The 27,026-nt window shown below is 38.6% G+C and overlaps 3 protein-coding genes and 1 pseudogene across 5 annotated transcripts; 2 read left to right on the top strand and 2 right to left on the bottom strand.

The window, feature by feature from the left end:
• Positions 1-518: 518 nt before the first annotated feature.
• On the bottom strand, positions 519-2,236 carry LOC106415553 (tubulin beta-2 chain-like). Its single transcript, XM_013856300.3, has 2 exons — positions 1,494-2,236; positions 519-1,357 (listed from the first exon to the last, which is right to left on the bottom strand). Exons 1-2 carry the CDS (start codon positions 2,155-2,157, stop codon positions 672-674), a joined length of 1,350 nt encoding a protein of 449 aa, XP_013711754.2. The 5' UTR covers positions 2,158-2,236; the 3' UTR covers positions 519-671.
• A 4,960-nt stretch (positions 2,237-7,196) lies between these two features.
• BNAANNG23570D lies at positions 7,197-7,986 on the top strand. Of its 3 annotated transcripts, none has more exons than XM_013854488.3 (3): positions 7,197-7,408; positions 7,510-7,657; positions 7,738-7,986. In XM_013854488.3, coding segments are annotated over exons 1-3 (240 nt in total). In that variant the 5' UTR covers positions 7,197-7,317; the 3' UTR covers positions 7,739-7,986. The 3 variants fall into 3 exon arrangements, with proteins under 3 accessions (XP_013709942.1, XP_013709943.1, XP_013709941.1); XM_013854489.3 differs by having other exon boundaries at positions 7,721-7,986; XM_013854487.3 differs by having other exon boundaries at positions 7,510-7,986.
• An 11,952-nt stretch (positions 7,987-19,938) lies between these two features.
• On the bottom strand, positions 19,939-22,828 carry LOC106413118 (annotated as a pseudogene).
• A 1,281-nt stretch (positions 22,829-24,109) lies between these two features.
• Positions 24,110-25,522, top strand: LOC106413117. Its single transcript, XM_022693302.2, has one exon. It carries the CDS (start codon positions 24,110-24,112, stop codon positions 25,520-25,522), a length of 1,413 nt encoding a protein of 470 aa, XP_022549023.2.
• The last annotated feature ends 1,504 nt before the right edge of the window (positions 25,523-27,026 follow it).

Here is a 27,026-nt window from a genome sequence, read left to right as displayed (position 1 = left end):
TAATCTAAAAGTTGATTCTCCGAACTGTCGTTTATAATCTTTGTAATCTCAAAGCTGTACGTATATAAAAGTTGTCCAAGAGACTGATCAGGTTATACGCAGAAAGCCTCACTAGTCTCAATCATTCACCGTAAGTTCAGCTCTAAAATAGTCTCCAACTCATCCGCTGAATTGAATGGCCTGGGTGTTCCAACATTCTGTCTCTAAAGTTGGTTTCTTATCATTTGTAGAAAAACCTTTTAGTATGGCCAAGTTTTATCTCTACAAGGAAGATTTCAAGGTAACATACATCTCAAAGACAACAGACTCTTTAACCAAAGATTGCACAAATGTTTCATAGTAATCTATTTTTTGTTAGTTGTTTAATTCCAATCTAGATTTTGACCATTTCTAGTTTTGGGTAATATAAAAAAGCATGTAAAAACAAACATGAGCAGACGTTAGATATTTAAATATTCATCAAACTAAAGTGCAAAATAGAAAGTTAGAAACGCCGAACAAAACCTCACAACGCAAAGTACACAAACAACACACCATAATAAGTCAACAAGATCCAGAGTTTTGTCAATACAAGCATAAAGAAACTACAACTGGTACGTTGAGGTTCTCCCCTTTTTAAAGAAAAAAAAAGAAACAAATAACTAAACTGGTTCAAGATAACACACTTACTCTCAGTACTCCTCCTGTTGGTATTCTCCCTCTTCCTCGTCCTCGTACTCACCTTCTTCATCGGCCGTTGCGTCTTGATATTGCTGGTACTCTGACACAAGATCGTTCATGTTGCTCTCTGCTTCTGTGAACTCCATCTCGTCCATTCCTTCACCTGTGTACCAATGCAAGAAAGCCTTCCTCCTGAACATAGCTGTGAACTGCTCACTCACACGCCTGAACATCTCTTGGATCGATGTTGAGTTCCCTATGAAAGTGGAAGCCATCTTCAGACCAGTAGGTGGGATATCACAGACTGTTGATTTAACATTGTTGGGGATCCACTCAACAAAGTAGGAAGAGTTCTTGTTCTGCACGTTCAGCATCTGCTCATCCACTTCCTTGGTGCTCATTTTGCCACGGAACATGGCAGAGGCTGTGAGGTAACGTCCGTGTCTTGGGTCAGCAGCACACATCATGTTCTTGGAGTCCCACATTTGCTGGGTGAGCTCAGGGACTGTGAGGGAACGGTACTGCTGAGATCCTCTTGAGGTGAGAGGAGCAAAACCCACCATGAAGAAGTGCAGACGAGGGAATGGGATCAGGTTGACAGCAAGCTTACGAAGGTCGGAGTTAAGCTGACCAGGGAATCTCAGACAGCATGTGACACCAGACATTGTAGCAGATATCAGATGGTTCAGGTCACCAACTGCAAAAAGTGAGAGAACACGTATATGAGTTACATCCTAGCAAACGAAAGCACAAAAACAGAGCTCAAAGATATCACTGTAGTAAAGATCAGAACAGTAATATGCCATTGGTATGAGAGATGAAACAAATCTTACAGCTGGGGGTGGTGAGTTTGAGAGTCCTGAAGCAAATATCGTACAAGGCCTCGTTGTCAAGAACCATACACTCATCAGCATTCTCAACAAGCTGATGAACAGACAAGGTAGCGTTGTAAGGCTCAACCACAGTGTCAGAGACCTTAGGGGAAGGGAAGACAGAGAAGGTGAGCATCATGCGGTCTGGGTACTCTTCCCTGATCTTTGATATCAACAAAGTCCCCATTCCAGATCCAGTTCCTCCTCCCAAGGAGTGGCACACCTGAAACCCTTGGAGGCAGTCACAGTTCTCGGCTTCCTTACGAACAACATCGAGGACGGAATCGATAAGCTCAGCGCCTTCAGTGTAATGGCCCTTGGCCCAGTTGTTACCAGCACCGGACTGGCCAAAGACGAAGTTATCAGGACGGAAGGTCTGACCGAAGGGTCCAGATCTGAGACTGTCCATGGTTCCAGGCTCTAGATCCATGAGCACAGCACGAGGGACGAATCTTCCACAGCTGGCTTCGTTGTAGTAGACGTTGATGCGCTCGAGTTGGAGATCTGAGTCGCCCGTGTAACGACCGGTCGGATCAATGCCGTGCTCCGCGCAGACAACTTCCCAGAACTTGGCACCGATCTGGTTACCGCACTGGCCACCCTGGATGTGGAGGATCTCACGCATCTTCCCTCGGAGGAGATAGATCTAGGGTTTCCGATATCAAGTAGAGCGAGTGAGTGGCTTTAATATTTGCGGACTATTTATTTATTCGTTTTTAAAATGTTTCCCTTTGTTATTACACTAAATATTTGAGGCGCCGATTTTTGTTTTCAAATTTTAAAAATAGTATGTTTCTTTGTGTTGTGTTTGTAACCCCGATTTTAAAACTAATTATTTTCTTATGTCTCTCCACTAAATTAGAAAAGAGTTTATTTGTGTGTATTCTAGTCACAAAAAAAAAGGAAATTGGTTTTGTAGAGAGAGAAGAGAGAGATAGGAAGAGAAAGTTAGAAAATGAGTGTTTTTGGTTATTTAGCAAATTTGTGTTGTTTTGTTGGTAAGAAGCAAATTTCCCATTAAAAATGATGTAAAAAATAAAACTTTATTTTTTTTGTGAGAATATACGTCTCTCTTCCATTCTCTCACTAAAATTTTCCACATGAAAGAAGAAAAAAATATAGTGTTTTTTTTATGTTTTGATCTTCTGATCTTTTAATCAAATATTTTGTTTTCTTTGGAGATTTCACTTTGTTTTTTCTGGCAAATTTTAAAGTTGTCGTATTTTCAAATTAATCGGACGGTTCTTAATCTTCTTCATTTATTTTTTGATTAAATTGAATCAACAAAAATTTTGGTCTTTTCGAGAAGTTCGTCTATGTAATGTCTTTCTCCTTTTAAGATTCATTAAAGTCTGATATGTCGGATTCGAAGCGACCTTTGTATTACACATATCAACTCCTTGCTCTCTTTTCTAGCCAGAGAATATTAAGTCTAAAAGGAGTAATATTGCGCCTTGTCATGTCTGTCAGTCCTTAGTGGGGCGGAAGATGATCTCTGGGACAAAACATTTTGTCGGACGCGAGGGTGTGCTTCTCTTGGCCAGTGGAGAATGGTGGAACAAGGGAGATAACCGGAGGAAGCTACATATGGTGTCGGATTACAATAGTGTCCAGAGCTAAAAAAAAAGCATAGAAGTTGTAGTAGTTTGTGGTGCTTAATGATTGTTTACGGGGCTTAATGCTGGTTCGAGCGCTTAACACTGGTTCGCGGCGTTTAACAGTGAATCTCCGTATTTTTTCTGCAAATTGCGCACGTACGACGCCTAGAACGATACAAACGGAGATGATGACACATCTATGGTGACTGGCGTAAGAGATAATTTTGTATTTTACAATTTTATTGTCTATGATTTTAAAACTCATCTTGTAACCGAATCATATTTTCCTTTATGGACCTTTTAAAATGGTCAAAAAAAAATATTTAATACCCTTTTTTGTAAGGATGCAAAAAGTTTGAGAATCATATAAAATATGTACTTCATTACGGGCAAGCAACATGAGCCTCTCAGCTTTGCATTCTATGATGGAAGGTATACTTTGGACAGCCTCATGTATGAAATACAAAAGGATAACATCGATACGGTTCGAGACAGAATGCTCGGACTAAGTGGAAATGACTACAAACCCGATGGAGTGGCCATCATTCACGACAAAGATGGCGTTCCAGAGATTACAAGAAGACTTCGAGGATGTGAGCCTGTTTCATATTCCTCGGAGTAAAAACGACTGGACAGACGCGTTAGCAAAAGAAGCAAGAATCAGAGGCTACACTTTTCCTATATAGATCAGACCTGAACATATAGAGATGCTCCTCGGAGAATTGGCTTGTCTGTCTTCCACTTGATCTAGCCTAGATGGGTAGCTGACAAAAAAAGAATATGTCAAATGGTATTTATAGTGAGTTGTAGGCTGGATGGTCATGTTGCTAAGCTGAGGTCGAGTACATGGAAATATCGTATAAAGTTGGTATTATTTGATGTGGCTTGCAACATTGTAAGAGGTGATGGCGGTGCTCTAAATAAAAGGTGATTCTTTAGGTTTTCAAACCTCTTCCATACGTTAATCTTTGTTTTTCTTGAGGGTAATTGCTGGCGCAAACATATCGGTTTCCTTACTCTAAGCATTTTTTTGTAGTTCAAACAAATGATAAGTTTGGGAGAGTTGATATACCTTGGGGTTTGTGGATTTTAACTATGGTGTAAGTCCCGTTTTAGAGTCTATATTATGAGTTTTGAGTCTGGTTTAGAGTCTTTGCAGGTTCATGCACATTTTAGAGCGTTTTGGAGATTACATAGCATTTTGGAGATTATGGAGTCATTTGGTGTATGAAAAAAAGTGAAGCTATAAGTAGAATTCAGAGTCAATATTTGGAGAAGGCGTCGATCGATACTTACTCTTGGTGTCAGTGGACACCCATGTTGTATGAGCAAACCAACACAAATTTCAATAATTTCACTTTAGTTTAGAAATTTCCTTATTTTCAAAGAGACCCGTAAGTGTATTTTACATTATATTAGTTATTTTAAGCCAATGTTTAGACTACGCTTTACTTGATACTTAGAAATACTTCAAAAAAACTTTGGAGAAAAGATTCAGAATTCCTTCAGGGATTGAGTTGGAACTCCAGTACTTCTATATTTTATCTAACTTTGCACTTTATTATGTATTTGATTATATTTTCATTGATCAGTTTGAGTAAAAACGTGTTAGCTTTAGATTTTTTCTATGGTTTATGAAGAACTGTTAATTGATAGAATCTCTAAGTGATCTAAGTAAATTCTTCATCAGGATTTCTATTTATGCATCTTTCTTTCTAATCTTAGAATAGTTGGTAGAAACGACAGTATAAATAATTACATGAATTGAATCTTGCTGATTGAATTGAATCTTGCTGAGCTAAATATTTATTTGCTACGAGAGTTGGTTTAGAAATTTAGTGAACATATAGAATGGAAAATTAATGCTTGTTTGAATCATTAAAATCAAGAAAAGACACAATAAAACAAAAAACAAGCCACAACCAAAATGAACCAATCAACGAAATCAATTGACAAAACCCGTTTGGTAGCAATGAAATAAAAACACAAAATGCATATAACAAACCCCAATCTTTGCTTTTCAGGGAGATTAAACGTGAGTTAAGAACATGCAAATAAGTTTACCTAATCTATTTTTCATATAGATTAACCGCGATTTAAGCACATGCAAAGAAGACTGCAAAGAATGAAAACGAAATTGCAAAGAACAACTATTCGGTGCTTTGGTCTAGTGGTATAGGAGCTCCAGCTGGAGTGCTCGCCCCTGGGTTCGAGCCTTGGCCACTGCGGAATTTACATATGGGCTGCAGCATCCGAGACCGAAGACCGTTACACGGTAAGCCACATGGTGACGTCCTGGCAGCGTCCATGCTCACTTCGGTCTCTAGTCTGAATCACTTCGGTGGGGCCCGGATACTCGGTTAGCAAAAAATTTCTAAACTTCTAATTAGTAGAGAGAACAAGGATATTTTCAAGCACAAGATCGCAAAGAATGAAAACGAAATATGAAGGAGAAGTGTCGACTTCATCTTCAATTAGATGGAGAAGAATATATTTAGGCTGTATATGATTTGTGGGAATAAAATTGATTTACGCCAGAGAATAAGATATTTCAGTCGGTGTCAAAGTTTTTTTTTGTCACCACACCGAGAGAGAGAAAGAGGCAGAGATAAAAAAAAATAAGGATTAGTTTAACTTAATTAATGGAGATTTTCGTTTGGGTTTATTATTTTAATTTGTTTATTTGTAAACAAGGTTTTAACAGATAATAATAGTTTTAAATTTTTTTTATATGATAAATCAAGGACTAGGTTGAGTTTTCAACAATCATTATCCGATCAGGATAATTAATATTTTGTTTTTTTTTTCTACTAGAAATTTTTAGCGCTATGCGTAGAAACAATAATTTTTAATAAAATATTATTTTTATTTTAAAAGAAAATTTTAAATTACGTTTGGACATCATTATTTTTATAATTTAACCTTAACGGTTTTATAAAAAGGAAAATGCCACAAATAGCACATTCATAGTACCACTTTTCATGTTTACACTAATCATTTTTACCCTCACTTTTAGTGAAGGATAAAAGACAATTATACCCTTAGGGTTAACTAATCTAGACTTAGGGTTTAGAGTTGACAGGTGGGTAAGGTTTTTAGAATGTGAAATTTAGGATTCTAATAAATATATAAATAAATACTTAAAAAAATATAAAAAATTTTAAAAAATAGTTTCAAACATAATTTTCGTTTTTCAAAAAGAAATTTGAAAAAAAAAAAAAAATTCGAAAAAAAATTTCAAAATAAAAAATTTATAAAAAGTTCGAATTTGAAAAAGTATAATTCGAAAACATAAAAAAGTAAAACTTTTTTTATTATTATTTTTTATTTAAGTAATGATTTATTATATATATAAATAACAAGGGTATAAGAGTCTTTTGCCACTTAATGAAGAATGTATTTTTGAAAATGTCTCCTTAGTGGTGGTAAAAATGAAAAGTTGTACCATGAAAGTGGTAAACATGTAATTTCCCTATTATAAAAATCAAAAACATATTTTTGTAGTCTTTGATTTGGTTTAACTATTTCAATTTGAATTTATTTACGTTTTAATAAAGTCAAAGTTATATTTTATAATTTTTTTTTGTAATTATACTATTTTATATTAATGATTTTTATTTTAAATATATCTCTTATAGTTAAAATATATTCTTATTAATTTTGGATTTTTGTTTGTTTTAGTTAAAATATGTTAAATGGGAAAAATGAATTTTTTAATTAATCTAATGAACCGATAAATTTAAATAAAAAATTATTTATGTATCAAAAATAATATTTTTGATGTTGCTATTTATTGATGCACACTTAAAAATAATTTGGGTAAAATGCATATATACAAAATATGATTTATAAGTTCTTGTAAAAAAATATTTGTAACTATATTTATTATTTAGATTATTTTATTAATATGATATGATATATATATATATATATATATAAATTAATTTAAAAGTGATATATGAATTATTATTTATTAAAAGCTATTATTGTTTTTCAAAATTATAGGGTTTCTCGTGCACACAAAAAAAACAGTTTAAAGTATGATTACAAACGGTCAGAAGCCCAGTGGGTCATAAAGGAAAAACATAAGAATATTTAAAAGCCTACAAACATTTGACCAATAGCTTTCTCCGTAATTTTTAGAACAACTCAAACACAGATCTGAAACCTGATCGATAGTTTCGTCAATGGAATCTCCTTCGTTCCTTGACTATCTCTTCTTCTTCATCGTACGTCCGCTTCTAGCTATTTCCTTTGCTGTCTGCTTCATCGCTCTTTGTACTCTCTTCTCAAACTTTCTGTTACTTGATAATTATGAGCTTTCAGATGATGATGATGTTAATGAATTTGATCATCTGGGTATTGCACAATTCTCGCAGGGTGGTTTCTGGCATGGAAGCTGGTACTAAGCCATGTTCCTCTTGTTCAAGAGATCTTTGGTTTGAGGAAGAAAACCTTTAAACCTAAACCTGAATCTCGCGGTAGAATCTCCAAATTCTACAAAAGTCAGAATTATGTTCCTCAATGGTAATTACTCTCTTATTTACTGAATCCTGAAGCCATCCATGTATAATTTACTGTGTCTTTTAGACTAATATTTCTCTCAGAAATTGTGGATTTAACAAGAGCCGATGGTCCAATACTAAACGAGCAAGAAGGGAACAGTTCCATGCTATAATCTCAAGTTAAAAGCTTTAGAGTTCTATTTTCTTTTGTGGAAGAATTTCTGCAGTGTTATGTGCATTCTGTATATTGAAGTGTTTCAAACCCAATTCCTTGATGTTGTTTCAAACTATTGTTGTCGTTGTGAGAGAACCCATTGTTTTCGGATGAATAAGACATCAAAATTTACCCTATTTGCTCATCATGTCCATCACAAACTCAAAACCAGCCTCAACATAGCCGACACCTTCACCTACTAGTAAATGTCGCTCTTATTTGCTGATCCTTACTTTGATGGAAGCTAAAATGCTGCGGAGACAAACATTTACTAAACCAGAAGAGAGAATACAAAATCCAAAGCCAACACTGAAAGACAGAATTTTTTGGAAGAGATAGTTGGACCCACCACAGCGAGACAACATGAGACTTCGGGAGAGGGTTGTTCTCAACCTCGGTATGTAAAAACCCAGTCTGGAACCGCAAAGGGCAAGTCACTATACTAAAATTTAAACTATCAAACACATCTGAACCTTCACATCAACAAATGAAGTGCTCTATAAGCTATGAGCGGACAATGCATAATGAGAAGCATCGATGCCGTCCATTTACAGACAAAAGCAACATATTTAAGTTCATTCGTAGCAATAACAATAACACCACAAAGAAAACAGCCATTTAAGTTCATTCGTAGCAATAACCATAACACCACAAAGAAAACAACCATTTGTAAACAAAAGCAACATAATTAATTATTTGTAGCAACCACCATAACTTATTAACTTCATGCCATAGAGAGACGCAATAAAAAGTGAGACGCCCTTCTTACAACCACAAGTGATCTTTCTAATTCTAGCATTTCCTCGGTGAATCGATCCAGCATATGAGAAATGTCATGAGAGACAGACATTCCAAGACCTTCAAAAAAACTTTTGGACAGTCTTCTCCAACAATTTATCTTCGAAAAAGTTAGTACAAATCTTACAAACGTGAGCCTTGAATTCAGAAAGTGATGATTCTTCCTTTAAGATCTTCTCACGGGTATTACAAATGTAGGAACTCAGTGCATCGTTGACATGACACACACTAAGGGCTTGATTGAGAGAGAATTAACAAAAACATTATGCTCCTTATTCTCCAATCAACAATTTATTAGAAAAGCATCTAGAATATCATTTCGATGATGCAAATGCTCTCCATATGGTCATTATCCTATGTTTTCATATGAACATTTTGGTAGAACATTTGCATTTAGACTACATAAAAATAATTTAATATAATTTATTTATTTGTTCTAATAATATACTGATACCTTTCTTGTTTTGTAGATCGTTGAAGGTGGATTGGATGAGCCACCACCTTTCTCTGAGCTTGTGCGCAACACACACTTACAAGGATGGCTCAGTAATTGATGAACGTGCTGAGTAACTTGTCCTAGAGGTTGCGGAAGCTGCAGCCGAATTGGAATCCAATGAGGAGTCTTCCAATAATTGTTGGGGTCAAAATGTTGAAATGAGTTGATCAGTATATGAGAAGATGGCTTAAGGAGTTGGGAATGAGATAGTGTGAAGGCAAAGAGAAGGAGAGCTTGGGATTGATCAGGCCGTACAAGGCTGTACTGGCCGTACCATCCGTACGGTCCGGATCAATCCACTACTCGACCAAAAGGAGAAGTTACCCGCGTGAAAGGATTAAACGGCCAAAGGAGTTTTACCTTAGAGGATATTACCGTTTGGATGGATAGAGTGACTGAGCCTTATCCTCACAGGCTGGAACAGGCTGTAAAGGCAAAAGGAACCTTGTCCAAGATGCCAAAAACGTGTGACAGCTCTCATTGGATCAGTTTTGAATTAAAACAACCTTATCCTTGACCTCACATGCTTAGTCTCTCTAAAACCCTTGTATCTGATCATATATATTGTAAACTCAGTCTTAATGAATGAATAACACGAGTTCATCATATTCTCTCTCTAGTTCATCATGTTTCTCCTTTACATTTCATAAACAATCTCATCTTTCCTTAATCTCCCCATAATCTCTCTTTAATCTCTCTTGAATCTCTTTAAATCTCTCAATACCTATTCTACTCTCTAAAATCATATGGTATCAGAGCCAGGTTGGCTTTGGTATTGAGATTTCGAGTGTTCTTCAGCTTCATTTCAAACTCTTTTCTATCTACTCTTTCGGATCTAACTAAACAAGATGGAGGGAAACAACAAGGTCATTACGGTTCCTGTTGCTTTGAAGGGTAGTGGAAACTACCTGCTGTGGTCTAGGCTTGTGAAGACAGCCATTGGGAGGCTAGGGTTATGGAGTCACATCACGGATGAGGCACCTAAACCAGTGGCCAAAGAAGGAGAAGGAGGTGAAGGTGATGAAGATCAAGTTGCTGCTGCCGAGAAGAAATGGATTCAAGAAGACTTAATGGTGCTTTCAGTACTACAAGGATCCCTTGAAGTTCATCTCCTAGACGCCTACAGCTACTGTGAGACTCCTAAACACCTGTGGGAAACACTCCTGAAGACATTTGGTAACACTACCAACCTAAGTCGGGTGCTTGAGCTCAAGAGAGCCGTCAACAACCTTGCGCAAGAAGAGGAGGGGTTCTCTAAACACTTGGGAAAGTACAGATCACTCTGGTCTGAGCTAGAGACCTTGAGGCCAAGCACTATTGATCAAGAGACGCTCATGGAGAGGCGGGAACAAGATCAAGTGTTTGGTTTGATGCTAACTTTGAATCCGGCCTTTGGTGATGTTATCAAGCACATTCTAAGGTCTCCAAACCTTCCATCTATGGAGGAGGTGTGTGCACAGCTTCAGAAGGAAGAAGGGACCCTCGGCTTGTTTGGGAGAAAAGGAGATATGGCTCTATCCAACAAAGCTGAGGCAATCCAAGCAAACAAAGCTGCTTACCGTGGAGAGGAGAGGAAGTTCAGTGGCAACTGTGATCATTGCAAGAAGCCGGGGCATAAGAGGAGTCAGTGCTGGATTCTACACCCTCACTTGAAGCCGGCCAAGTTCAACAAGGAGAGGGAGGGAAGAGCTCACCTTTCTGCAGAGACAAGTGAAGCTGGCGCATCAGGAGCTGGTTCATCTGGTCATGCGGGTGAAAGTGAAGGAAGAGCCTTAACCTCTCATCACCAAGGAGCCGGGAAGAACATGGAGCATGAGGTGATTAGGAAGTCTGACATTGATGCCCTGATCAAAGCTCTCAAAGAGTCTGGTAACACACTCGGAAACACTCTTGGTTATTCCTATGCTGCTCATGTGTTACCTAGAACTTGTGATAGGTTGTTAGAGAACCTTGATAACACACGAATTGAATCTGACTCATATAAGACCTTTGCTGCTGATAGAATGTCTAGAAATGAATCTACATTGCTTGATATCATTAATAAGCTGAAGTTGGTAAGTAAATCACCTAGGAATCACATTGCTCAAGGAATAAAACCCTTGATTATTGATTCAGGTGCTTCACATCATATGATTAGTGATGATAGTCTTATAAAGAATATAGAACCTGCTCATGGACATGTAATGATTGCAAATGGTGATAGAATTCCTATTAGAGGTGTAGGAGACTTGAAAATGTTTAATAAAGATTCTAAAGCCTTATACATACCTGAGTTCACTTCTAATCTATTATATTTTAAGAGATGTACCAATGATCTTCAATGCAATGTTATTTTCAGTCCTAATGATGTGAAATTTCAGGATATTGAAAACAGTAAGTTGATTGGACAAGGAGTAACCAAAGGAGACATTTATTTACTTGAAGACATTTCTCTTATTTCTAGTTCTAGTTGCTTGTTGAGTTCTGTTTTAAGTAGATGTGCATTATGGCATTCTAGGCTAGGACATCCACATGTTAGAGCCTTGAGCTTAATGTTACCACGTGTCATATTTAAAAATAATGAGTGTGAAGCTTGTATTTTGGGAAAACATTGTAAGACTGTGTTTAAGAGGTCTACTACTATCTATGATAAATGCTTTGATCTTATTCATTCTGATGTGTGGACTGCTCCCTGCTTATCTAGAGATAATTACAAGTACTTTGTCACATTCATAGATGAAAAATCCAAATACACCTGGATAACACTAATCAAAACAAAGGATAGGGTTCTTGATGCATTTAAAAACTTTCAATCATATGTTTCTAACCAGTATAATGCCAAGATTAAGATTTTTAGGTCTGATAATGGTGGAGAGTATACTGGCAGTGCATTCAAAAACCATCTAGCTCAAAATGGGATTCTTCATCAAACGAGTTGCCCTTACACTCCTCAGCAAAATGGAATGGCTGAAAGGAAGAATAGACATCTTATGGAAGTGGCCAAATCAATGATGTTTCAGATGAGAGTGCCAAAGAGATTTTGGAGTGATGTTGTGATCACGGCTTGCTACCTAATCAATAGGATACCAACCAGGATCTTAGAAGATAAAGCTCCTTATGAAGTTCTCAACAACAGCAAGCCTGTACTAGATCACCTAAGAGTCTTTGGGTGTATAAGCTATGTTCTTGTCCCGGGAGAGATGAGAAACAAGCTGGAAGCAAAGAGTGTCAAGGCTATGATGATAGGTACTCAACTACACAGAAGGGATACAAGTGCTTTGTTCCAGAAACAAGAAGGGTACTTGTATCTAGAGATGTCAAGTTCTTTGAAGAGAAGAGCTACTATGAAGATAAAGATTGGAAAGAGCTGGAGGATCTGTCACAACCTTCAGATAGAGCTACAAGCTTGAGACAGATACTAAAAGGTCTCGGGATTGGAATGTCCCAGGAGTCGAATGAAGATCAGTCACCTGAAGTACAAGAAGCTGAAGAACCATCTCACCTTGATCATGAGGGAGGGATGAAACTGAGGAGCTAGATGAGAGTCAAGATTTTGCGCATCATCCTGATCAAAGTGGAGCTGAACCAAGTAGTAAAGAGCGGAATGAGTTGCCAGAACAAGGAGAAGTGGAAGCAACTGAAGTAGAAGCACCAGAGCAAACACCAACTGAGGTACCATTGAGGAGAAGCACACGGCTAAAGAGAGATGCTTCCAACTGGGTAAACACGAGAGTGTACTACAATGCCCAGGCTGTGGAGCATCCCTCTCAGGCTGTATGTTCTTTTGCTTGTTACCCAAAGGAGCATTGTGCATTCATGATGAGCTTAGATGAAAGCAGTGTACCAAGGTCATATGAAGAAGCAATGCTGCATGAAGATTGGAAAGAATCAGTGAGTGATGAAGCCAATGCCATGATAAAGAATGACACTTGGTTTGAAAGTGAGTTACCAAAAGGGAAGAAGGCAGTAACAAGCAAGTGGATATTTACCATTAAGTATCTACCTGATGGAACCATTGATAGGAAGAAGACAAGACTGGTGGCTAGAGGATACACTCAAACATATGGAGAAGACTACATTGATACCTTTGCTCCTGTTGCCAAGCTACATACTATAAGGATTGTACTGTCTCTTGCTGTGAACCTTGAGTGGGAACTTTGGCAGATGGATGTGAAGAATGCATTCCTTCAAGGAGAACTAGAAGATGAAGTGTATATGTATCCACCACCAGGTCTAGAGCATCTTGTGAAACCAGGGAATGTGTTGAGGCTCAAGAAAGCTATCTATGGGTTGAAGCAATCACCTAAAGCATGGTACAACAAGCTGAGTACTACTCTGAATGGGTGTGGATTCAAGAAGTCAGAATTGGATCACACTCTCTTCACTCTCACTACACCCTCAGGTATCATCTGTCTACTTGTATATGTTGATGACATTATCATAACAGGTAGTGATAAGGCTGGTATAAAAGCCACAAAGGAGTTTTTGAAATCTTTGTTTGAAATCAAAGACTTAGGAGAAATGAAATACTTCCTTGGAATTGAGTTGTGTAGATCTAAGGAAGGATTGTTCATTTCCCAAAGGAAGTATACACTTGATCTTTTGAAAGATGCAGGTATACAAGGAGATAAGACAGCAAAGATGCCTCTTGAAGATGGATACAAGATTCCACGTGAGGGGGAGGTTGAAGATAGCAAGGCCTTTCATGATCCAAAGCTATACAGGAAGCTAGTGGGGAAGCTCATCTACCTCACCATCACACGGCCAGACATATGCTTTGCTGTGAATCAAGTGAGCCAGCATATGCAAGTCCCAAAGGAACATCACTGGCGCATGGTGGAGAGACTTCTCTTGTATCTGAATGGGACATCAAGCCTTGGAGTTTGGATGGGATGCAACAAGAGTACTGAAGTGGTGGGATATTGTGACGCTGATTGGGCTGGAGATAGAGCAGACAGAAGATCAACCACAGGCTATTGTACATTCATTGGAGGAAACTTGGTGACTTGGAAGAGCAAGAAGCAGAAGGTGGTGTCTTGTTCAAGTGCTGAAGCTGAGTATAGAGCAATGCTGAAGCTCACCAATGAGTTGGTATGGATCAAAGGGATCTTGAAGCATTTGGAGATAGAGCAAGCAACTCCAATGACTATGCATTGTGATAATCAAGCGGCTATACACATTGCAACCAACTCTGTCTTCCATGAGAGAACCAAGCACATTGAAGTTGATTGTCACAAGGTGAGGCAGATGATTGTCTTGGGAGTAATCTTGCCATGCTACACAAGGAGTGAGGATCAACTTGCGGATGTGTTTACCAAGGCTCCAAGACAAAAGACTATGGAGTCCATTCATAACAGATTGGGACTCATAGATCTTTCCCAAAGGAGCTGATCCCCTTTGTCATGAGGTCTTTACTCTTTTTCCCTCATCAAGGTTTTATCCCAATGGGTTTTCCTTGGTGAGGTTTTTAATGAGGAAGTTCTCATGGCTGTTCCAAGCTTAACTAAGTCATTAAGTTAAGCTTGAGAGGGAGTGTTGAAATGAGTTGATCAGTATGTGAGAAGATGGCTTAAGGAGTTGGGAATGAGATAGTGTGAAGGCAAAGAGAAGGAGAGCTTGGGATTGATCAGGCCGTACAAGGCCGTACTGGCCGTACCATCCGTACGGTCCGGATCAATCCACTACTCGACCAAAAGGAGAAGTTACCCGCGTGAAAGGATTAAACGGCCAAAGGAGTTTTACCTTAGAGGATATTACCGTTTGGATGGATAGAGTGACTGAGCCTTATCCTCACAGGCTGGAACAGGCTGTAAAGGCGAAAGAAACCTTGTCCAAGATGCCAAAAATGTGTGACAGCTCTCATTGGATCAGTTTTGAATTAAAGCAACCTTATCCTTGACCTCACATGCTTAGTCTCTCTAAAACCCTTGTATCATCATATATATTGTAAACTCAGTCTTAATGAATGAATAACACGAGTTCATCATATTCTCTCTCTAGTTTATCATGTTTCTCCTTTACATTTCATAAACAATCTCATCTTTCCTTAATCTCCCCATAATCTCTCTTTAATCTCTCTTGAATCTCTTTAAATCTCTCAATACCTATTCTACTCTCTAAAATCATACAAAATCGGTCACGACGGAATCAATGTCTGAAAGTCCGTAAAAATTGGACTGAATATTTTTACGAAAAGTAATCTTCGTAAAGAAATCTTTACGAAGAATCTCGCAGTAAAATCGAGTTCAAATCTCGATTGAATCAAATACCGGCTGTCCCAAGGCAACGGACACGTATCTAAAACCAGCCACAGACGAGCTCGAGTATGGCAATCGGACCACGGACAAGCCAAGTACGATCGCTACGCAGCGACCAAGCATGCACACTGCTCGGTCGCTACGTAGCGACCAAGCATGCACACTGCTCGGTCGCTACGTAGCGACCGAGCGCACGTCCCGCTCGGTCGCTACGTAGCAATCGAGTTCGAGCCAAGCTCGGTCGCTACGTAGCGACCGAGCTTTTCCGAAACGTCAATACGACACCAGTCCATGCATACTCGTCTATCCTTTGATGCTATCTCCCCAAGACCTTAGTGAACTCAGTTCATGTTTTCCGCCATTCTAAATCATCGATCAAACTTTGCGGTAAAAACCGCGGAAAGTTTGTTCTTTATCGAAAGAAGTCGCAGTAAACGCTTCGAGTCGGAAGACGACCCAAAGGGACCTAAAACGCGACTCGAGGCCCATCCTATGATTTCTTAGCCAAAAGCCTGTAAACCGTAGGATGGTTTACGCTTGGCGCGCAAGGAATGATAAATGTCAAGTTTTCGCGGATAGATACGAAATTTTGAAGATAATTACGAAGATCGGAAAAAATGGAATATCTCCATTTTATGCTATGACGGCTTAAGGGCAGAAGAGTAAAAGCGTAAACCGACCTTGGAGCGAGTATATAAGGAATCCTAGGCGAGAGGCATGGGGGGAGGACTTTTTTTCAGAGCAAACTTAGCACTTAGAGCAATTAGGCAACTTTCTGTTTTTGTTATTTCGAGCTGTGACTCAATTAGGTTTAGCCGTCTTAGGGTTGCTAGAACTAGGAATCTCGCCGACAGCTCTCGAGCCCAGGCTTATACCTTGTTGTAAACGCTCATACGCAAATTTGGAATAAGACTTCTCTTTGCTCTCTTTTTACGATTTTTATACTTTTGTCGCTGTTATCTCGTGTTCTGATTACTTAGCGTGTGGTATTAGCAGATATCCGGGACCTCTGGAAAATTAGGGTTTTCCTAGTTTCCTAATTTAAACGGAAATCGACAGTGCGAATTTCGGTTCCCACAATAATGTCAGCCAAACTGCTTCAATTTCAACTGCTGCAGCTGCAACTCCAAGACGCATCCTCCTTGATCTAGAGTATGTCAAGGTACCATTCTTTGATTGATTATTATTTCTTAATGTCTTATTACCTGTATGTTTATAATGTCTGCTTAATGACTCTAGGTCAAAAATGAACTATCATTATTGCTTAGCCTATGTCTTGAAGATTGTCTCTTATTTGTCTACTTGTGTATGCGTCTGTCATTGTTTCCATTTTCAGCATGGACAAACAAGCGAGGAGGTATATATGGTACTGGGAGCGTCCAGTTCAGAGACTATGATTCACCTGCTGCAGTCCAAACATCTCTTAAATACAGCTTGGACATGGACTTGCGCATCTACGGGATGGAGTAAAATTCTAAACTTGTGCAGCTCCGGTGTGGATCTTCTCAAGAGCGATATGTGATATCACTCAAATTACTTTAAGGATTGACTTTACTCTCTCAAATAAGAGGTTTAGTTGTAGTATTTAGGGATCGAATCTACACGGAGCGTGGGCATACAATAAACTCAATACATTCGCGATTAAGCTAGGTAGATAAGTATGAAAGCAGGATATAAAGTAAACATGGTGAAGAAGGTAGTTGTTCAGTTGATTGATGGAAGGAGGGTTGCTAGACTTAGGATTTCAGGTAATCATGATTATAGTGATATAGATGCTAAGGTTATCAATCCTAGAACTCGAATTCTAATGAGAAAGTATTCCACCTTCCGTGTGCGAATAATTCCTATTGACTAAGTCCAATATCTCAGATGTCTATTGTTGAAATGGATCAAACGTCGATTGATGCTATGAGATTAGCGTCGATCGATGTTTCCTTAGGCAAACTTTAGCGAACTGTTCGATAGGTTCACTAGTATTGATTAAATCAGGTGTCGCTTGTTTCTAACAATCGTAGCTAAGGAAATTAATTCAGGTAGCAGACCATGCCCTCGCGTGCTCTTAATTATCCTAAGTCCAGGGTTCTATTTAGATACTCTAGAACACAAGCATTACAAACATTTCCTTGAAGGAAATCTTTATCACCTTAGCGTATCTATATTTTGGGTTAATCCCTCATAACCTTAATTATTTCCTAAACCTAGCAGGTGGAACTATTCAAACATGAAATTGTTCACATAAATCATAGATGAATAGATGAATAGGTATAAAATATAAAAACAAAAACCAATGGAGTTCCAAGAGGACTCTGAAGGAGTTCCTCTCTTCTCTCCAATCCTAAAATAAGAACAATGAATAGAATAAAGCCTAGCCATCAACAAAGGCTTAGAAAACACATAAATAGGATTTTGAGTCTTCCAGGGGCATTCTGGTAATATGTGGTGACTCCTGGGCTTAAGTCGGTCATGAAATAGGCTCAACCCGTCTTCTGGGATCACCGTCGATGGACACCAAAGGTCTGTCGTCGATCGACAATCCTTCATCTCCTCGACAGTTTTCTCTCGTGAGGCAGACATACCATTCTTCAATAAATCGGGCATAACTTCTGCTATAAGATGCTGATTGAACTCAAACCGGCAGCACTGGAAAGCTAACTAAAAGATCTATCTTGTGTAAAAATATGTGTCAATCAAACCGTGGGAAGGTATCCATCCATAGCTAAACATATGACGCGTTTGTGGAGTTCTCCACCTCAAAAGGCTCCAAAATCATCAAAGTTCTCCAAAACGTACCTGAACCTAAAAACACTTTAAAACATACTCAAAACCCATATAATAGACTCTAAAACATCTATATACCATGGCTAAAAACTTGTAAAAGCCATGGTATATCAACTCCCAAACTTATCCTTTTGTTTATCCTCAAGCCAAACAAGAACAAACCTCTGAAAAAAGTTTGAAAACAAGAGGAACTCACACAACTTTAAACTTACTACTTTCACCTTTGAAATGTTGCAAGCCACATTAGAGCAGTGCCAACTTTAGAAGAAATTCATGTATTAGACCTTAGCTTAACAACCAAACCATCCATTCCACTGCTGAACTGATTCTGCCTGACATACCCCTCTACTGACCTCATTTCTGCATATAAATGTCTAGGCTAAATCTTGAGAGTATCGATCAAAGGACATACAGACTCTTACGCCAGCAAGTATCTGAACACACAAGTATCACTCCCGTTGAAAGGTATTATGAGTTCTGAGTTATCCTCCAGAGTCTCTGCATACGGCGATTCCCGAACCGCAACAATTGCATAAGAGAAGCCTTCACTCGAGGCTAAGGATTGCTTCGAAGGATATTTCTCATATATTACTTCTGTTTGGTCTCCAACTATTGCTTTGATGGCATCAAAAAGCATTAAGTAATGGATAAATGTTATTATTACAAACATACTCAAACTCCATCATTATTGTTCAATAATGGACGAATGTTTTGCCAGGCCAGTGAAGTTAAACATGGTTTGAATTCCCGCTGGGATTCAATTAAGACCGAAACCAAGAGGGAACAACGAGTCTTACAAATTGGCATCGGCGTTTAGGGGCAACTGTTCAACTCGTTTGAACCAGCTCACTGGTAACTTTCCCTCAAAGTCATAATCTCCAAATATGACATCAGCCATTCCTTGCCCTTCGCTTCCAGGCAGCCAAGCAGAGACTACAGCCTCTGTCTTTTCAAAAACCGTCGTGATGCAGCAAGATATTTGGAAATATTCTAAATATCTTTATTATTCACTAGTTTACATAGATAATTACTTTTTATTGTATTTTCTATATTTTAGTAGTTTTCTTATTTTAATTAAGATTAGGGTTTTCATAGATTTAAGGATTTATTATAAATAGTCATTCAAGCCTAAAGTTGTATTCAGTTTGATTTGATTAATAAAAGAGCTTTGGCTTTTGGGAGAATAATATTCTCTATCCCTTGTATTGATTTGATTAGATTCATCAATCAAGAAGCAGATCCCAAACGAGGATTCTCTAGAATCCCTTGGTTGAGCTAACAGGTCCCAAGCGTGGTTCCACAACCCCTTGGTTGAGCTGTTTATCGTTGCTTCCGCTCCATCACGTCGGCTCAAGAACCATAGGCCGTCCTGAGAACAAGATCATTAGAGTTGGGACTCTCTCTGCAACTGTGGTTACAATATCACTCCCGTTGAAAGGTATTATGAGTTCTGAGTTATCCCCCAGAGTCTCTGCATACGGCGATTCCCCAACCGCAACAATTGCATAAGAGAAGCCTTCACTCGAGGCTAAGGATTCCTCTGAAGGATATTCCCCAACTGCAACAATTGCACAAGTGCTCAGTTTCAATGCTTTATTCTTCTTGTTTTTTGGTTGAGCATCGGCTTCTTCTAATTCTTTTGAAGATTTTTCTCGTAAATCACTTTGGATTTATCTCTAACTGCTGCTTTGATGGATTGTCAACAAGAAACTAAGTTAATGACATAAAACAAACCGGGTCAACACATCAATCGTTCAAGTTAAAAAAAAACATGCTAGAAAAAAGGAAATTTAGTTTTGCTTATAGATTCTCAAAATATACATGGGGAACGTACATATCAATAACACACACACACACACATATCACTTGATTTTGTTATTACAAACATACTCAAACTCCATCATTTATTGTATAATAATGGATAAATGTTTTGCCAGGCCAGTAAAGTTAAACATGGTTTGAATTCCTGGTGGAATTCAATTGAGACCGAAACTAAGAGGGAACAACGGGTCATACAAATCGGCATCAGCGTTTAGGGGCAACTGTTCAACTCGTTTGAACCAGCTCACTGGTAACTTTCCCTCAAAGTCATAATCTCCAAATATGACATCAGCCATTCCTTGCCCTTCGCTTCCAGGCAGCCAAGCAGAGACTACAGCCTCCGTCTTTTCAAGAACCGTCGGCTCAAGAACCATAGGCCGTCCTGAGAACAAGATCATTAGAGTTGGGATTCTCTCTGCAACTGTGGTTACAATATCACTCCCGTTGAAAGGTATTATGAGTTCTGAGTTATCCCCCAGAGTCTCTGCATACGGCGATTCCCCAACCGCAACAATTGCATAAGAGAAACCTTCACTCGAGGCTAAGGATTCCTCTGAAGGATATTTCTCATATATTACTTCTGTTTGGTCTCCAACTATTGCTTTGATGGCATCTAAAAGCGTTGTGCCTACATTTTCAGACCAAGACAGATCCATTCATATTAAATTTCTAACAACATTTACTTTCAGTCGTTGCGTTAATTACCGATTGTTATCCTTCCGCTTAGACCGAACCATGCCTTTGTCCATCCCCCGCACTGGTAGCCAAGATCGTCAGCATGTGTTCCGGTGACTAAAATTCTCTTTGCATTGCGATCTAGTGGTAGAAACGGTTTATCAACATGTTTGCCGTTCTTTAGCAGAACTAGAGACTTTCTAACCGCTTCACGGCCCAATTCTCTATGTTCCTAAAATCATGAAAAACAGAGTCAATAATGCCCTGCAATCAAATAACACTATGTACAAGAAACCTCACCGTGCAGCCAACAGTACCCAATAAAGATCGGTCTGTGAGAGGATGTTCGAAAAGACCAGCTACAAACTTCACTCTGAGTATTCTTTCAACAGCATCATCAATCCGAGCCATCGGCACTTCCCCTGACTGCACCAGATCTGTTAGGTCATGTATGAACCGTTCGTACTTGAAAGGCACCATCACCTGCAATAAAATAAATTAGTAACATAATGCTCATTCATTGCTTACTCTGAAAAAGTGTAAATCATTAACAGGAGGTTTTAGAGTCTACCATGTCAATTCCAGCATTAACTGAGATCTTGACGCAATTGCGGTAATTTGAACCAAATGGCTCGCTAAGCCGGTCCAAAGCTTCCCAGTCAGAAATAATAAATCCCTAGTAATCAAAGCAAAGGTGGCCAGCTCAGTTCATAGACCTCTGGTTTGTTCAGATATTCCATAACAAACAAACTTTTTGTTGACCTTGAAACCTAGTTTCTGTTTGAGAAGCTCTGTCAAGAGGAAATAGTTAGAGTGGAGTTTACTTCCATTCCAGCTTGAGTAAGATGCCATAACAGTAGAGACTCCCTGAGAAAGACAGTTCAGATATGGAGGAAGATGTATTCTCTCCAAGTCTTCGAATGACACAATAGTGTTCCCTTCGTTTGTGCCATTTTCGGTACCACCATCTCCAACGAAGTGTTTTGCACAAGCAACCACATTGTTTCTGTCGCATATGAATAAATCCATGAGTAATGACATTGAAATTATTAAAGACGCATATCAAGCCATGTGCATACCTTCCCGCAAGAAAAGGGTAACCATTAGGGTGTTCTTTGGGTGGCTCTCCTTGAAGGCCCGAGACAAGCGTTGTCAGCTCACATATAGTGTTAGCATCTTCACTATAACACTCATAGGATCTCCCCCATCGTGGATTTCTCAAAGCCTATCAGAAAACTAAAGCTATTACAAGAAAAGAGAGGACGAAGAGGTCTTGGTTTAACCAAAAGTAAATCAAACACCCTAAATTATTATCATAAGGACTTTGCTTGGACGACAAGAAATAATCATGGAGTAAACTCTACTGATTATTCATTCAGTATCATAACATGTATAAGGAACTTACGGCTACGCAAGGAGCAAACGCCCAGTGAGCACCCATGGCCCTTACTTCTAGTGCTGTTGCAGCCCCAATTCTTCTGATCAAATCTGCGTCTCTTTTGAAATACCGCAACGAGTAACCAGTGTTATCACATTAATTCAACAACCACTAGCTTCAAATACTAGTACTTAATTAGGTTCAGTTCCAATCTAATTGGACAAACACTACTACTATACCCAAGTCGCTCAATGTTCTTGTAAAATGAAAGAGAATGAGACTCGGGGATCAAACCTGGTGGCTCCGAGTCCAATGTTGTGGGGGAAGATGGTGGCTCCGTAAACGTTGTTGTTGCCGTGGACGGCATCAATGCCGTATATTATCGGTATTCCCAAACGTGATGCCAAAGCTGCGTTTTGGTAACCGTCGATCATATCAGCCCAGTCCGATGGCATAGCGTCCTCGAACGGCCAACTCCCTCCGCCGTTCAAAACACTACCTGTAACTCCAAATCCATTTTTATAACTTAAGCATTTATATTCAATTTTTTTGAAATGATACAAAGTTTGTTCGTTGACCGAATAAAAGCAAAATGGTGTGTATACCGATGAAGGAATTTGTAATGACGGTAAAAACCCAAAATAAAATGTGTCTGAATTAACCACAATGTAGTCAGGTAAAAACCGTGGCTATCATCTAGCCATGATTTTTTCGTGTTTACATCCGTGGCTATACATTTAGCCACGACTTTACCACATAATTTTCCGTCGCTATACATTTTGCCACAACTTTGCCATGTTATTTTTTGTCGCTTTACATTTAGCCCTGGTTTTGCCACAATTTTATGTGACTATATATTAAACCGTTCAATCTAATACCTTGAACCCTAAATACTAAATTAAATCTCCAAATATAATATTTTCAAACTATAAACCCAAATTTTAAAACTAAACTCTAAATCTAATTTTATTTAAACTCCATTATACATCGTAAATCTAAACCCTCGACATCTACCTCAAAACTTATATTCTAAATACAAATTACAACAATAATATTCTTAAACTTAAAGACCAAATCTTAAATATAAAACAAACATAATCGTGGAAAGTCAAACTTGGTCAATTGCAAAATTGACTTTTGTAAAAAAAATTAAAAATGTAGACTGCAAATGAAGTATGCTCTAGAAAGTTAAATACTAGGTAGCAAAACTAATATTTTTTTGCAGGAAGTCTACTCATATTTTCAAAAATAGCTTACAATTATGTAATGGCAAAATGTAACCTAAATAATAGATTACCTTGGTAGTCTACAAAACTAGACTTCAAATGACGTATTCAGCTGAAATCAATGTCGAAAGTTCCTTTAAAGTGGATTTGGGTATTATTCATCATGTGTTTTGATGATTTAATTTTTTTACAGTGTGTGTTAATGAATTCTAATGTTCTTGCATGAATGTCAAAAGTTAATGTGTTATAATTATGGAACTCTAATTATTCTTGTTTGATTAAGTTGTTAACTAATAGGTGTAGACTTCCTTAAAATGTCTACTTCTATAATTGTATCAAACATATAATATTCTTTTGCTAATTTTGTTTCACGTGTTTTTTTTTTTGCAGGAAATTGTCCAGTTACATGTTGTATACAGAGAATTTGTGGACCTCTTATGCAGAAGGTCAGAGTTTGCACGAACGTTGACTTATGTGCAAATACCTGAATATTTTGTACGGAACAACACTACCAAAGTGTGGTCTGAGCGTAAGAGAGGAAAAGCCATTGGGAGAATCGTAGCGGTCCATCCATCATCAGGTGATCGGTACTATCTAAGGATCCTTATAAATAAGATTAAGGGTCCTAGAAGTTATGACGAGCTTAAGACGTTTAATGATGTGAAATACCCCGACTTTAAATCGGTTTGCCACGCACGAGGCTATTTGGACAATGATGTTGAATGGCACGAGAGTATGTCATAGGCTGCTATATCGGCTACCCCATTCAAACTCCGAGATATGTTTGTCACATTCCTGAATAATTGCTTCGTTACGAGCCCGAAAAAATTATGGGAACACTCATGGAAGTCAATGAGCGAGGATATACTTTACAAGAGACGAAGGCTTTTGGGTCACGAAAATCTAGAACTGGATGATGAGATCCTTGAGCAGTACACGTTGATCGAAGTGGAAAAGTTGATGCGCATGATTGAACGCTCGCTAAATGATATTAAGGAGATGCCGAAGATCAAACCTGCTTTGCTAAAAGAATTGGGGAGCAGTTTGTGGAACCAAAAAATGGATTACGATGTTACTGACGAAACACAAAGACATGACAGGCGGTACAGCTTACTTAATGCTGAGCAACGTGCAATTTATGAATCAGTCTTAGACTATGTTGATAAAAAGGATGGAAAGAAGATCGTTTTGCCGGTTGCCTCTTCAGGTATAGCTGCATTGCTCCTGCCTAACAGGAGAACAGCTCATTCTCGCTTTAATATTCCTTTAAAGCTCTCTGAAGATAAGCTCTGCAACATCAAACCAGGTAAAATGCTGGCCGAACTAATCGAGAAAACGGACCTCATAACTTGGGATGAGGCACCTATGACTCATAAGCATGCTTTCGAAGCACTAGACAGAACGTTGAAGGACATAATGTCTAAGAAAAATCCACCCGCAAAGGATCAGACTTTTGGCGGCAAGACAGTTTTGTTAGGTGGTGATTTTAGACAGATCTTGCCAGTAATTCCACAAGGGAATAGAGCTGATACTGTCATAGCTTCAATAAGTCATTCATATCTATGGGATAGCTGCCACAAGTTCTCTTTGAAAACAAATATGCGAGTCAATCAAGACGAGAAGGAGTTCTCCGAGTGGCTTCTCAAAGTTGGGGAAGGTCGCACACAATCAGTACAAGAAGATGAGGATGATGGCTATCATGAACAGATGATAATTGTCGACAACTCACTGGTTCGAGAGATTAAGGATGACTCTTTAAAACAAGTTGTTGATGCCGCATATGGAGAAGTCAACAAGATAAAGGCCTCCCAAAGCTCCTACATTGATAGAGCTATACTCACACCTACATTGATAGAGCTATACTCACACCTCAATGAAACAGTCGATGAGATCAATGCATACACAATCTCCAAAACTGACGGGAAGTCAAGAGACTACTACAGTTACGATAGCTTTGAGATTTCAGACACTCAATCTGATCAAAACGATACATTATACGCGATTGAGTATCTCAATTCCTTGGAGTTTCCAGGATTGCCTTCTCATAAGCTCACTCTCAAAGTTGGGGCCCCGATTATGCTTCTGCGAAACATAAATCAGAGAAAAGAATTATGTAATGGTACCCGTATGATCCTAACCTACATAGGCGAACGAGTGCTTAAGGCAGAAATAATCACTGGCTCACACATTGGAAATGAAGTATTGATACCAAGGATTGTACTCTTGCATGATGAAATAAAGCTACCGTTCACTTTACGTCGATGACAATTCCCAAGATTGTGTTATGCAATGACAATCAACAAAAGTCAAGGGCAAAGTTTAAAATAGGTTCTCCTATATCTTCCTAAACCGGTCTTCGCATATGGTCAACTCTATGTAGCACTCTCACGTGTAACAAGGAGAGCAGGACTAAAAATCATTAAAGGCGAAGATTCACACCCACAAAAAGTGAAGAACATAGTCTACAAATAAATCTTCAACCGCCTTCGTTCCCATGAGATTAAGTAAAATTTTAAAATTAGAATCACACCCAATATGTTTTTAGTGATTACTTATCTAATAATTCACATTTATATGTTTCTCAGTATTTTAGCTATCAACTGAAAAAGTCAAAGCAAAAACTCCTACTCTGATGATGGATATCTCACTACTATCAAGTACGTCTACCTATACTATAAACTAAGTAAATTGATTTATATTACTAAGTTCTGATCACTGATTTATTTTAAAATAATTTCAGGTTCCCAACTCGGAAAATCTCATCGCATCTACATTTCCTCTTCGTAAAAATGTCCACCATTTTATCTACGATTTCCATTTTTCTGTTCTAAGACCTTAGTATTTGTTCTTGGTAGCGATAATAACTTTCCTCTGCTTCTGCACATGAGTTATACCAAACTTTTATTCCATAACTGATCTACTTTACTCTAGACAACCACAAAAGTTTGACAAATCAAACAATAAACAGATCAAACATCACATATGCGTTGGAATTTAAAAAAAGATAAGCTACTGCTGAGCAAAATAAGTTGATTACATAAGCTACTGATAAATGCAAAAATAAACGACTCTAAAAAAGGGGATAGCAAAGGCGATTAGAGTTTCACCACCCTTTCGCCGCCGTTGGTCTCGCCTCACACGTATCAACGAGAAGCTTCTTCCTCTTCCTCTCCGTCCATGGCGCCGCTCGTAGCTTCACTTCCACGCCCTCCCTCAGATCCACCAGATCCAAATTTGAAGGTTGCTCTCCCGTCAAATCCTCCAGATCCACCGGTTCCTCCTGACCCTCCGCCTGATACTTTATCTTTCACGGGTTTCCTTCAGTTGTACGACCTCTGGGTCACACTTACCGTTCCCCATAAGTTCTCAGATCCAAAGCTAGGTTTGATGATTTCATATGAACTGGGTTTGTTGGATCCGAGTTTTTCTCTGTTAGTCCCGACTGTTGTGGTTACATTTAGTTATGCTACTGTGGCCTTTGTTGGTACTTCTGTGGTCTATGTGGGGTCCTTTACTGCAGTATGCAGTTGTCCATTTACTGCAGTATGCAGGCTTCCTTCCACCTTTGCTCTAATGGCTTTTGTAATGATATGGCATTCTCTCCTCCTGTGGCAGCTTGGAGTGAAAGTTCTTAACTTATGTATCTTTCCAGCAAATCTGGTTTGTTTGGGCTTTAATTGCCCTCCTTTCTCCTTTAAGGAGTCGTTTTTCCTTCCACTTCTATCACTTGTTATTAGTGAAATTGTTATAGGGAGCATTGTTTTGAAGA

The sequence above is a fragment of the Brassica napus genome, chromosome A1 (assembly GCF_020379485.1).
Source record: "Brassica napus cultivar Da-Ae chromosome A1, Da-Ae, whole genome shotgun sequence".
NCBI classification, from domain to species: domain Eukaryota; kingdom Viridiplantae; phylum Streptophyta; class Magnoliopsida; order Brassicales; family Brassicaceae; genus Brassica; species Brassica napus.
Note: the sequence above shows the minus strand (reverse complement) of the source record. Positions and strands in the feature narration are given on the sequence as shown.

What these genes read in the sequence shown, in the direction of transcription:
- LOC106413117 (XM_022693302.2), top strand. Translation starts at nt 24,110, where the DNA reads ATGAGCGAGGATATACTTTACAAGAGACGAAGGCTTTTGGGTCACGAA.
- LOC106415553 (XM_013856300.3), bottom strand. Translation starts at nt 2,157, where the DNA reads ATGCGTGAGATCCTCCACATCCAGGGTGGCCAGTGCGGTAACCAGATC. An exon ending in CAAACTCACCACCCCCAGCT is followed by an intron (nt 1,358 to 1,493) that starts GTAAGATTTGTT and finishes CACTTTTTGCAG; the next exon opens with TTGGTGACCTGAACCATCTG.
- BNAANNG23570D (XM_013854487.3), top strand. Translation starts at nt 7,318, where the DNA reads ATGGAATCTCCTTCGTTCCTTGACTATCTCTTCTTCTTCATCGTACGT. An exon ending in TGTCTGCTTCATCGCTCTTT is followed by an intron (nt 7,409 to 7,509) that starts GTACTCTCTTCT and finishes CAATTCTCGCAG; the next exon opens with GGTGGTTTCTGGCATGGAAG.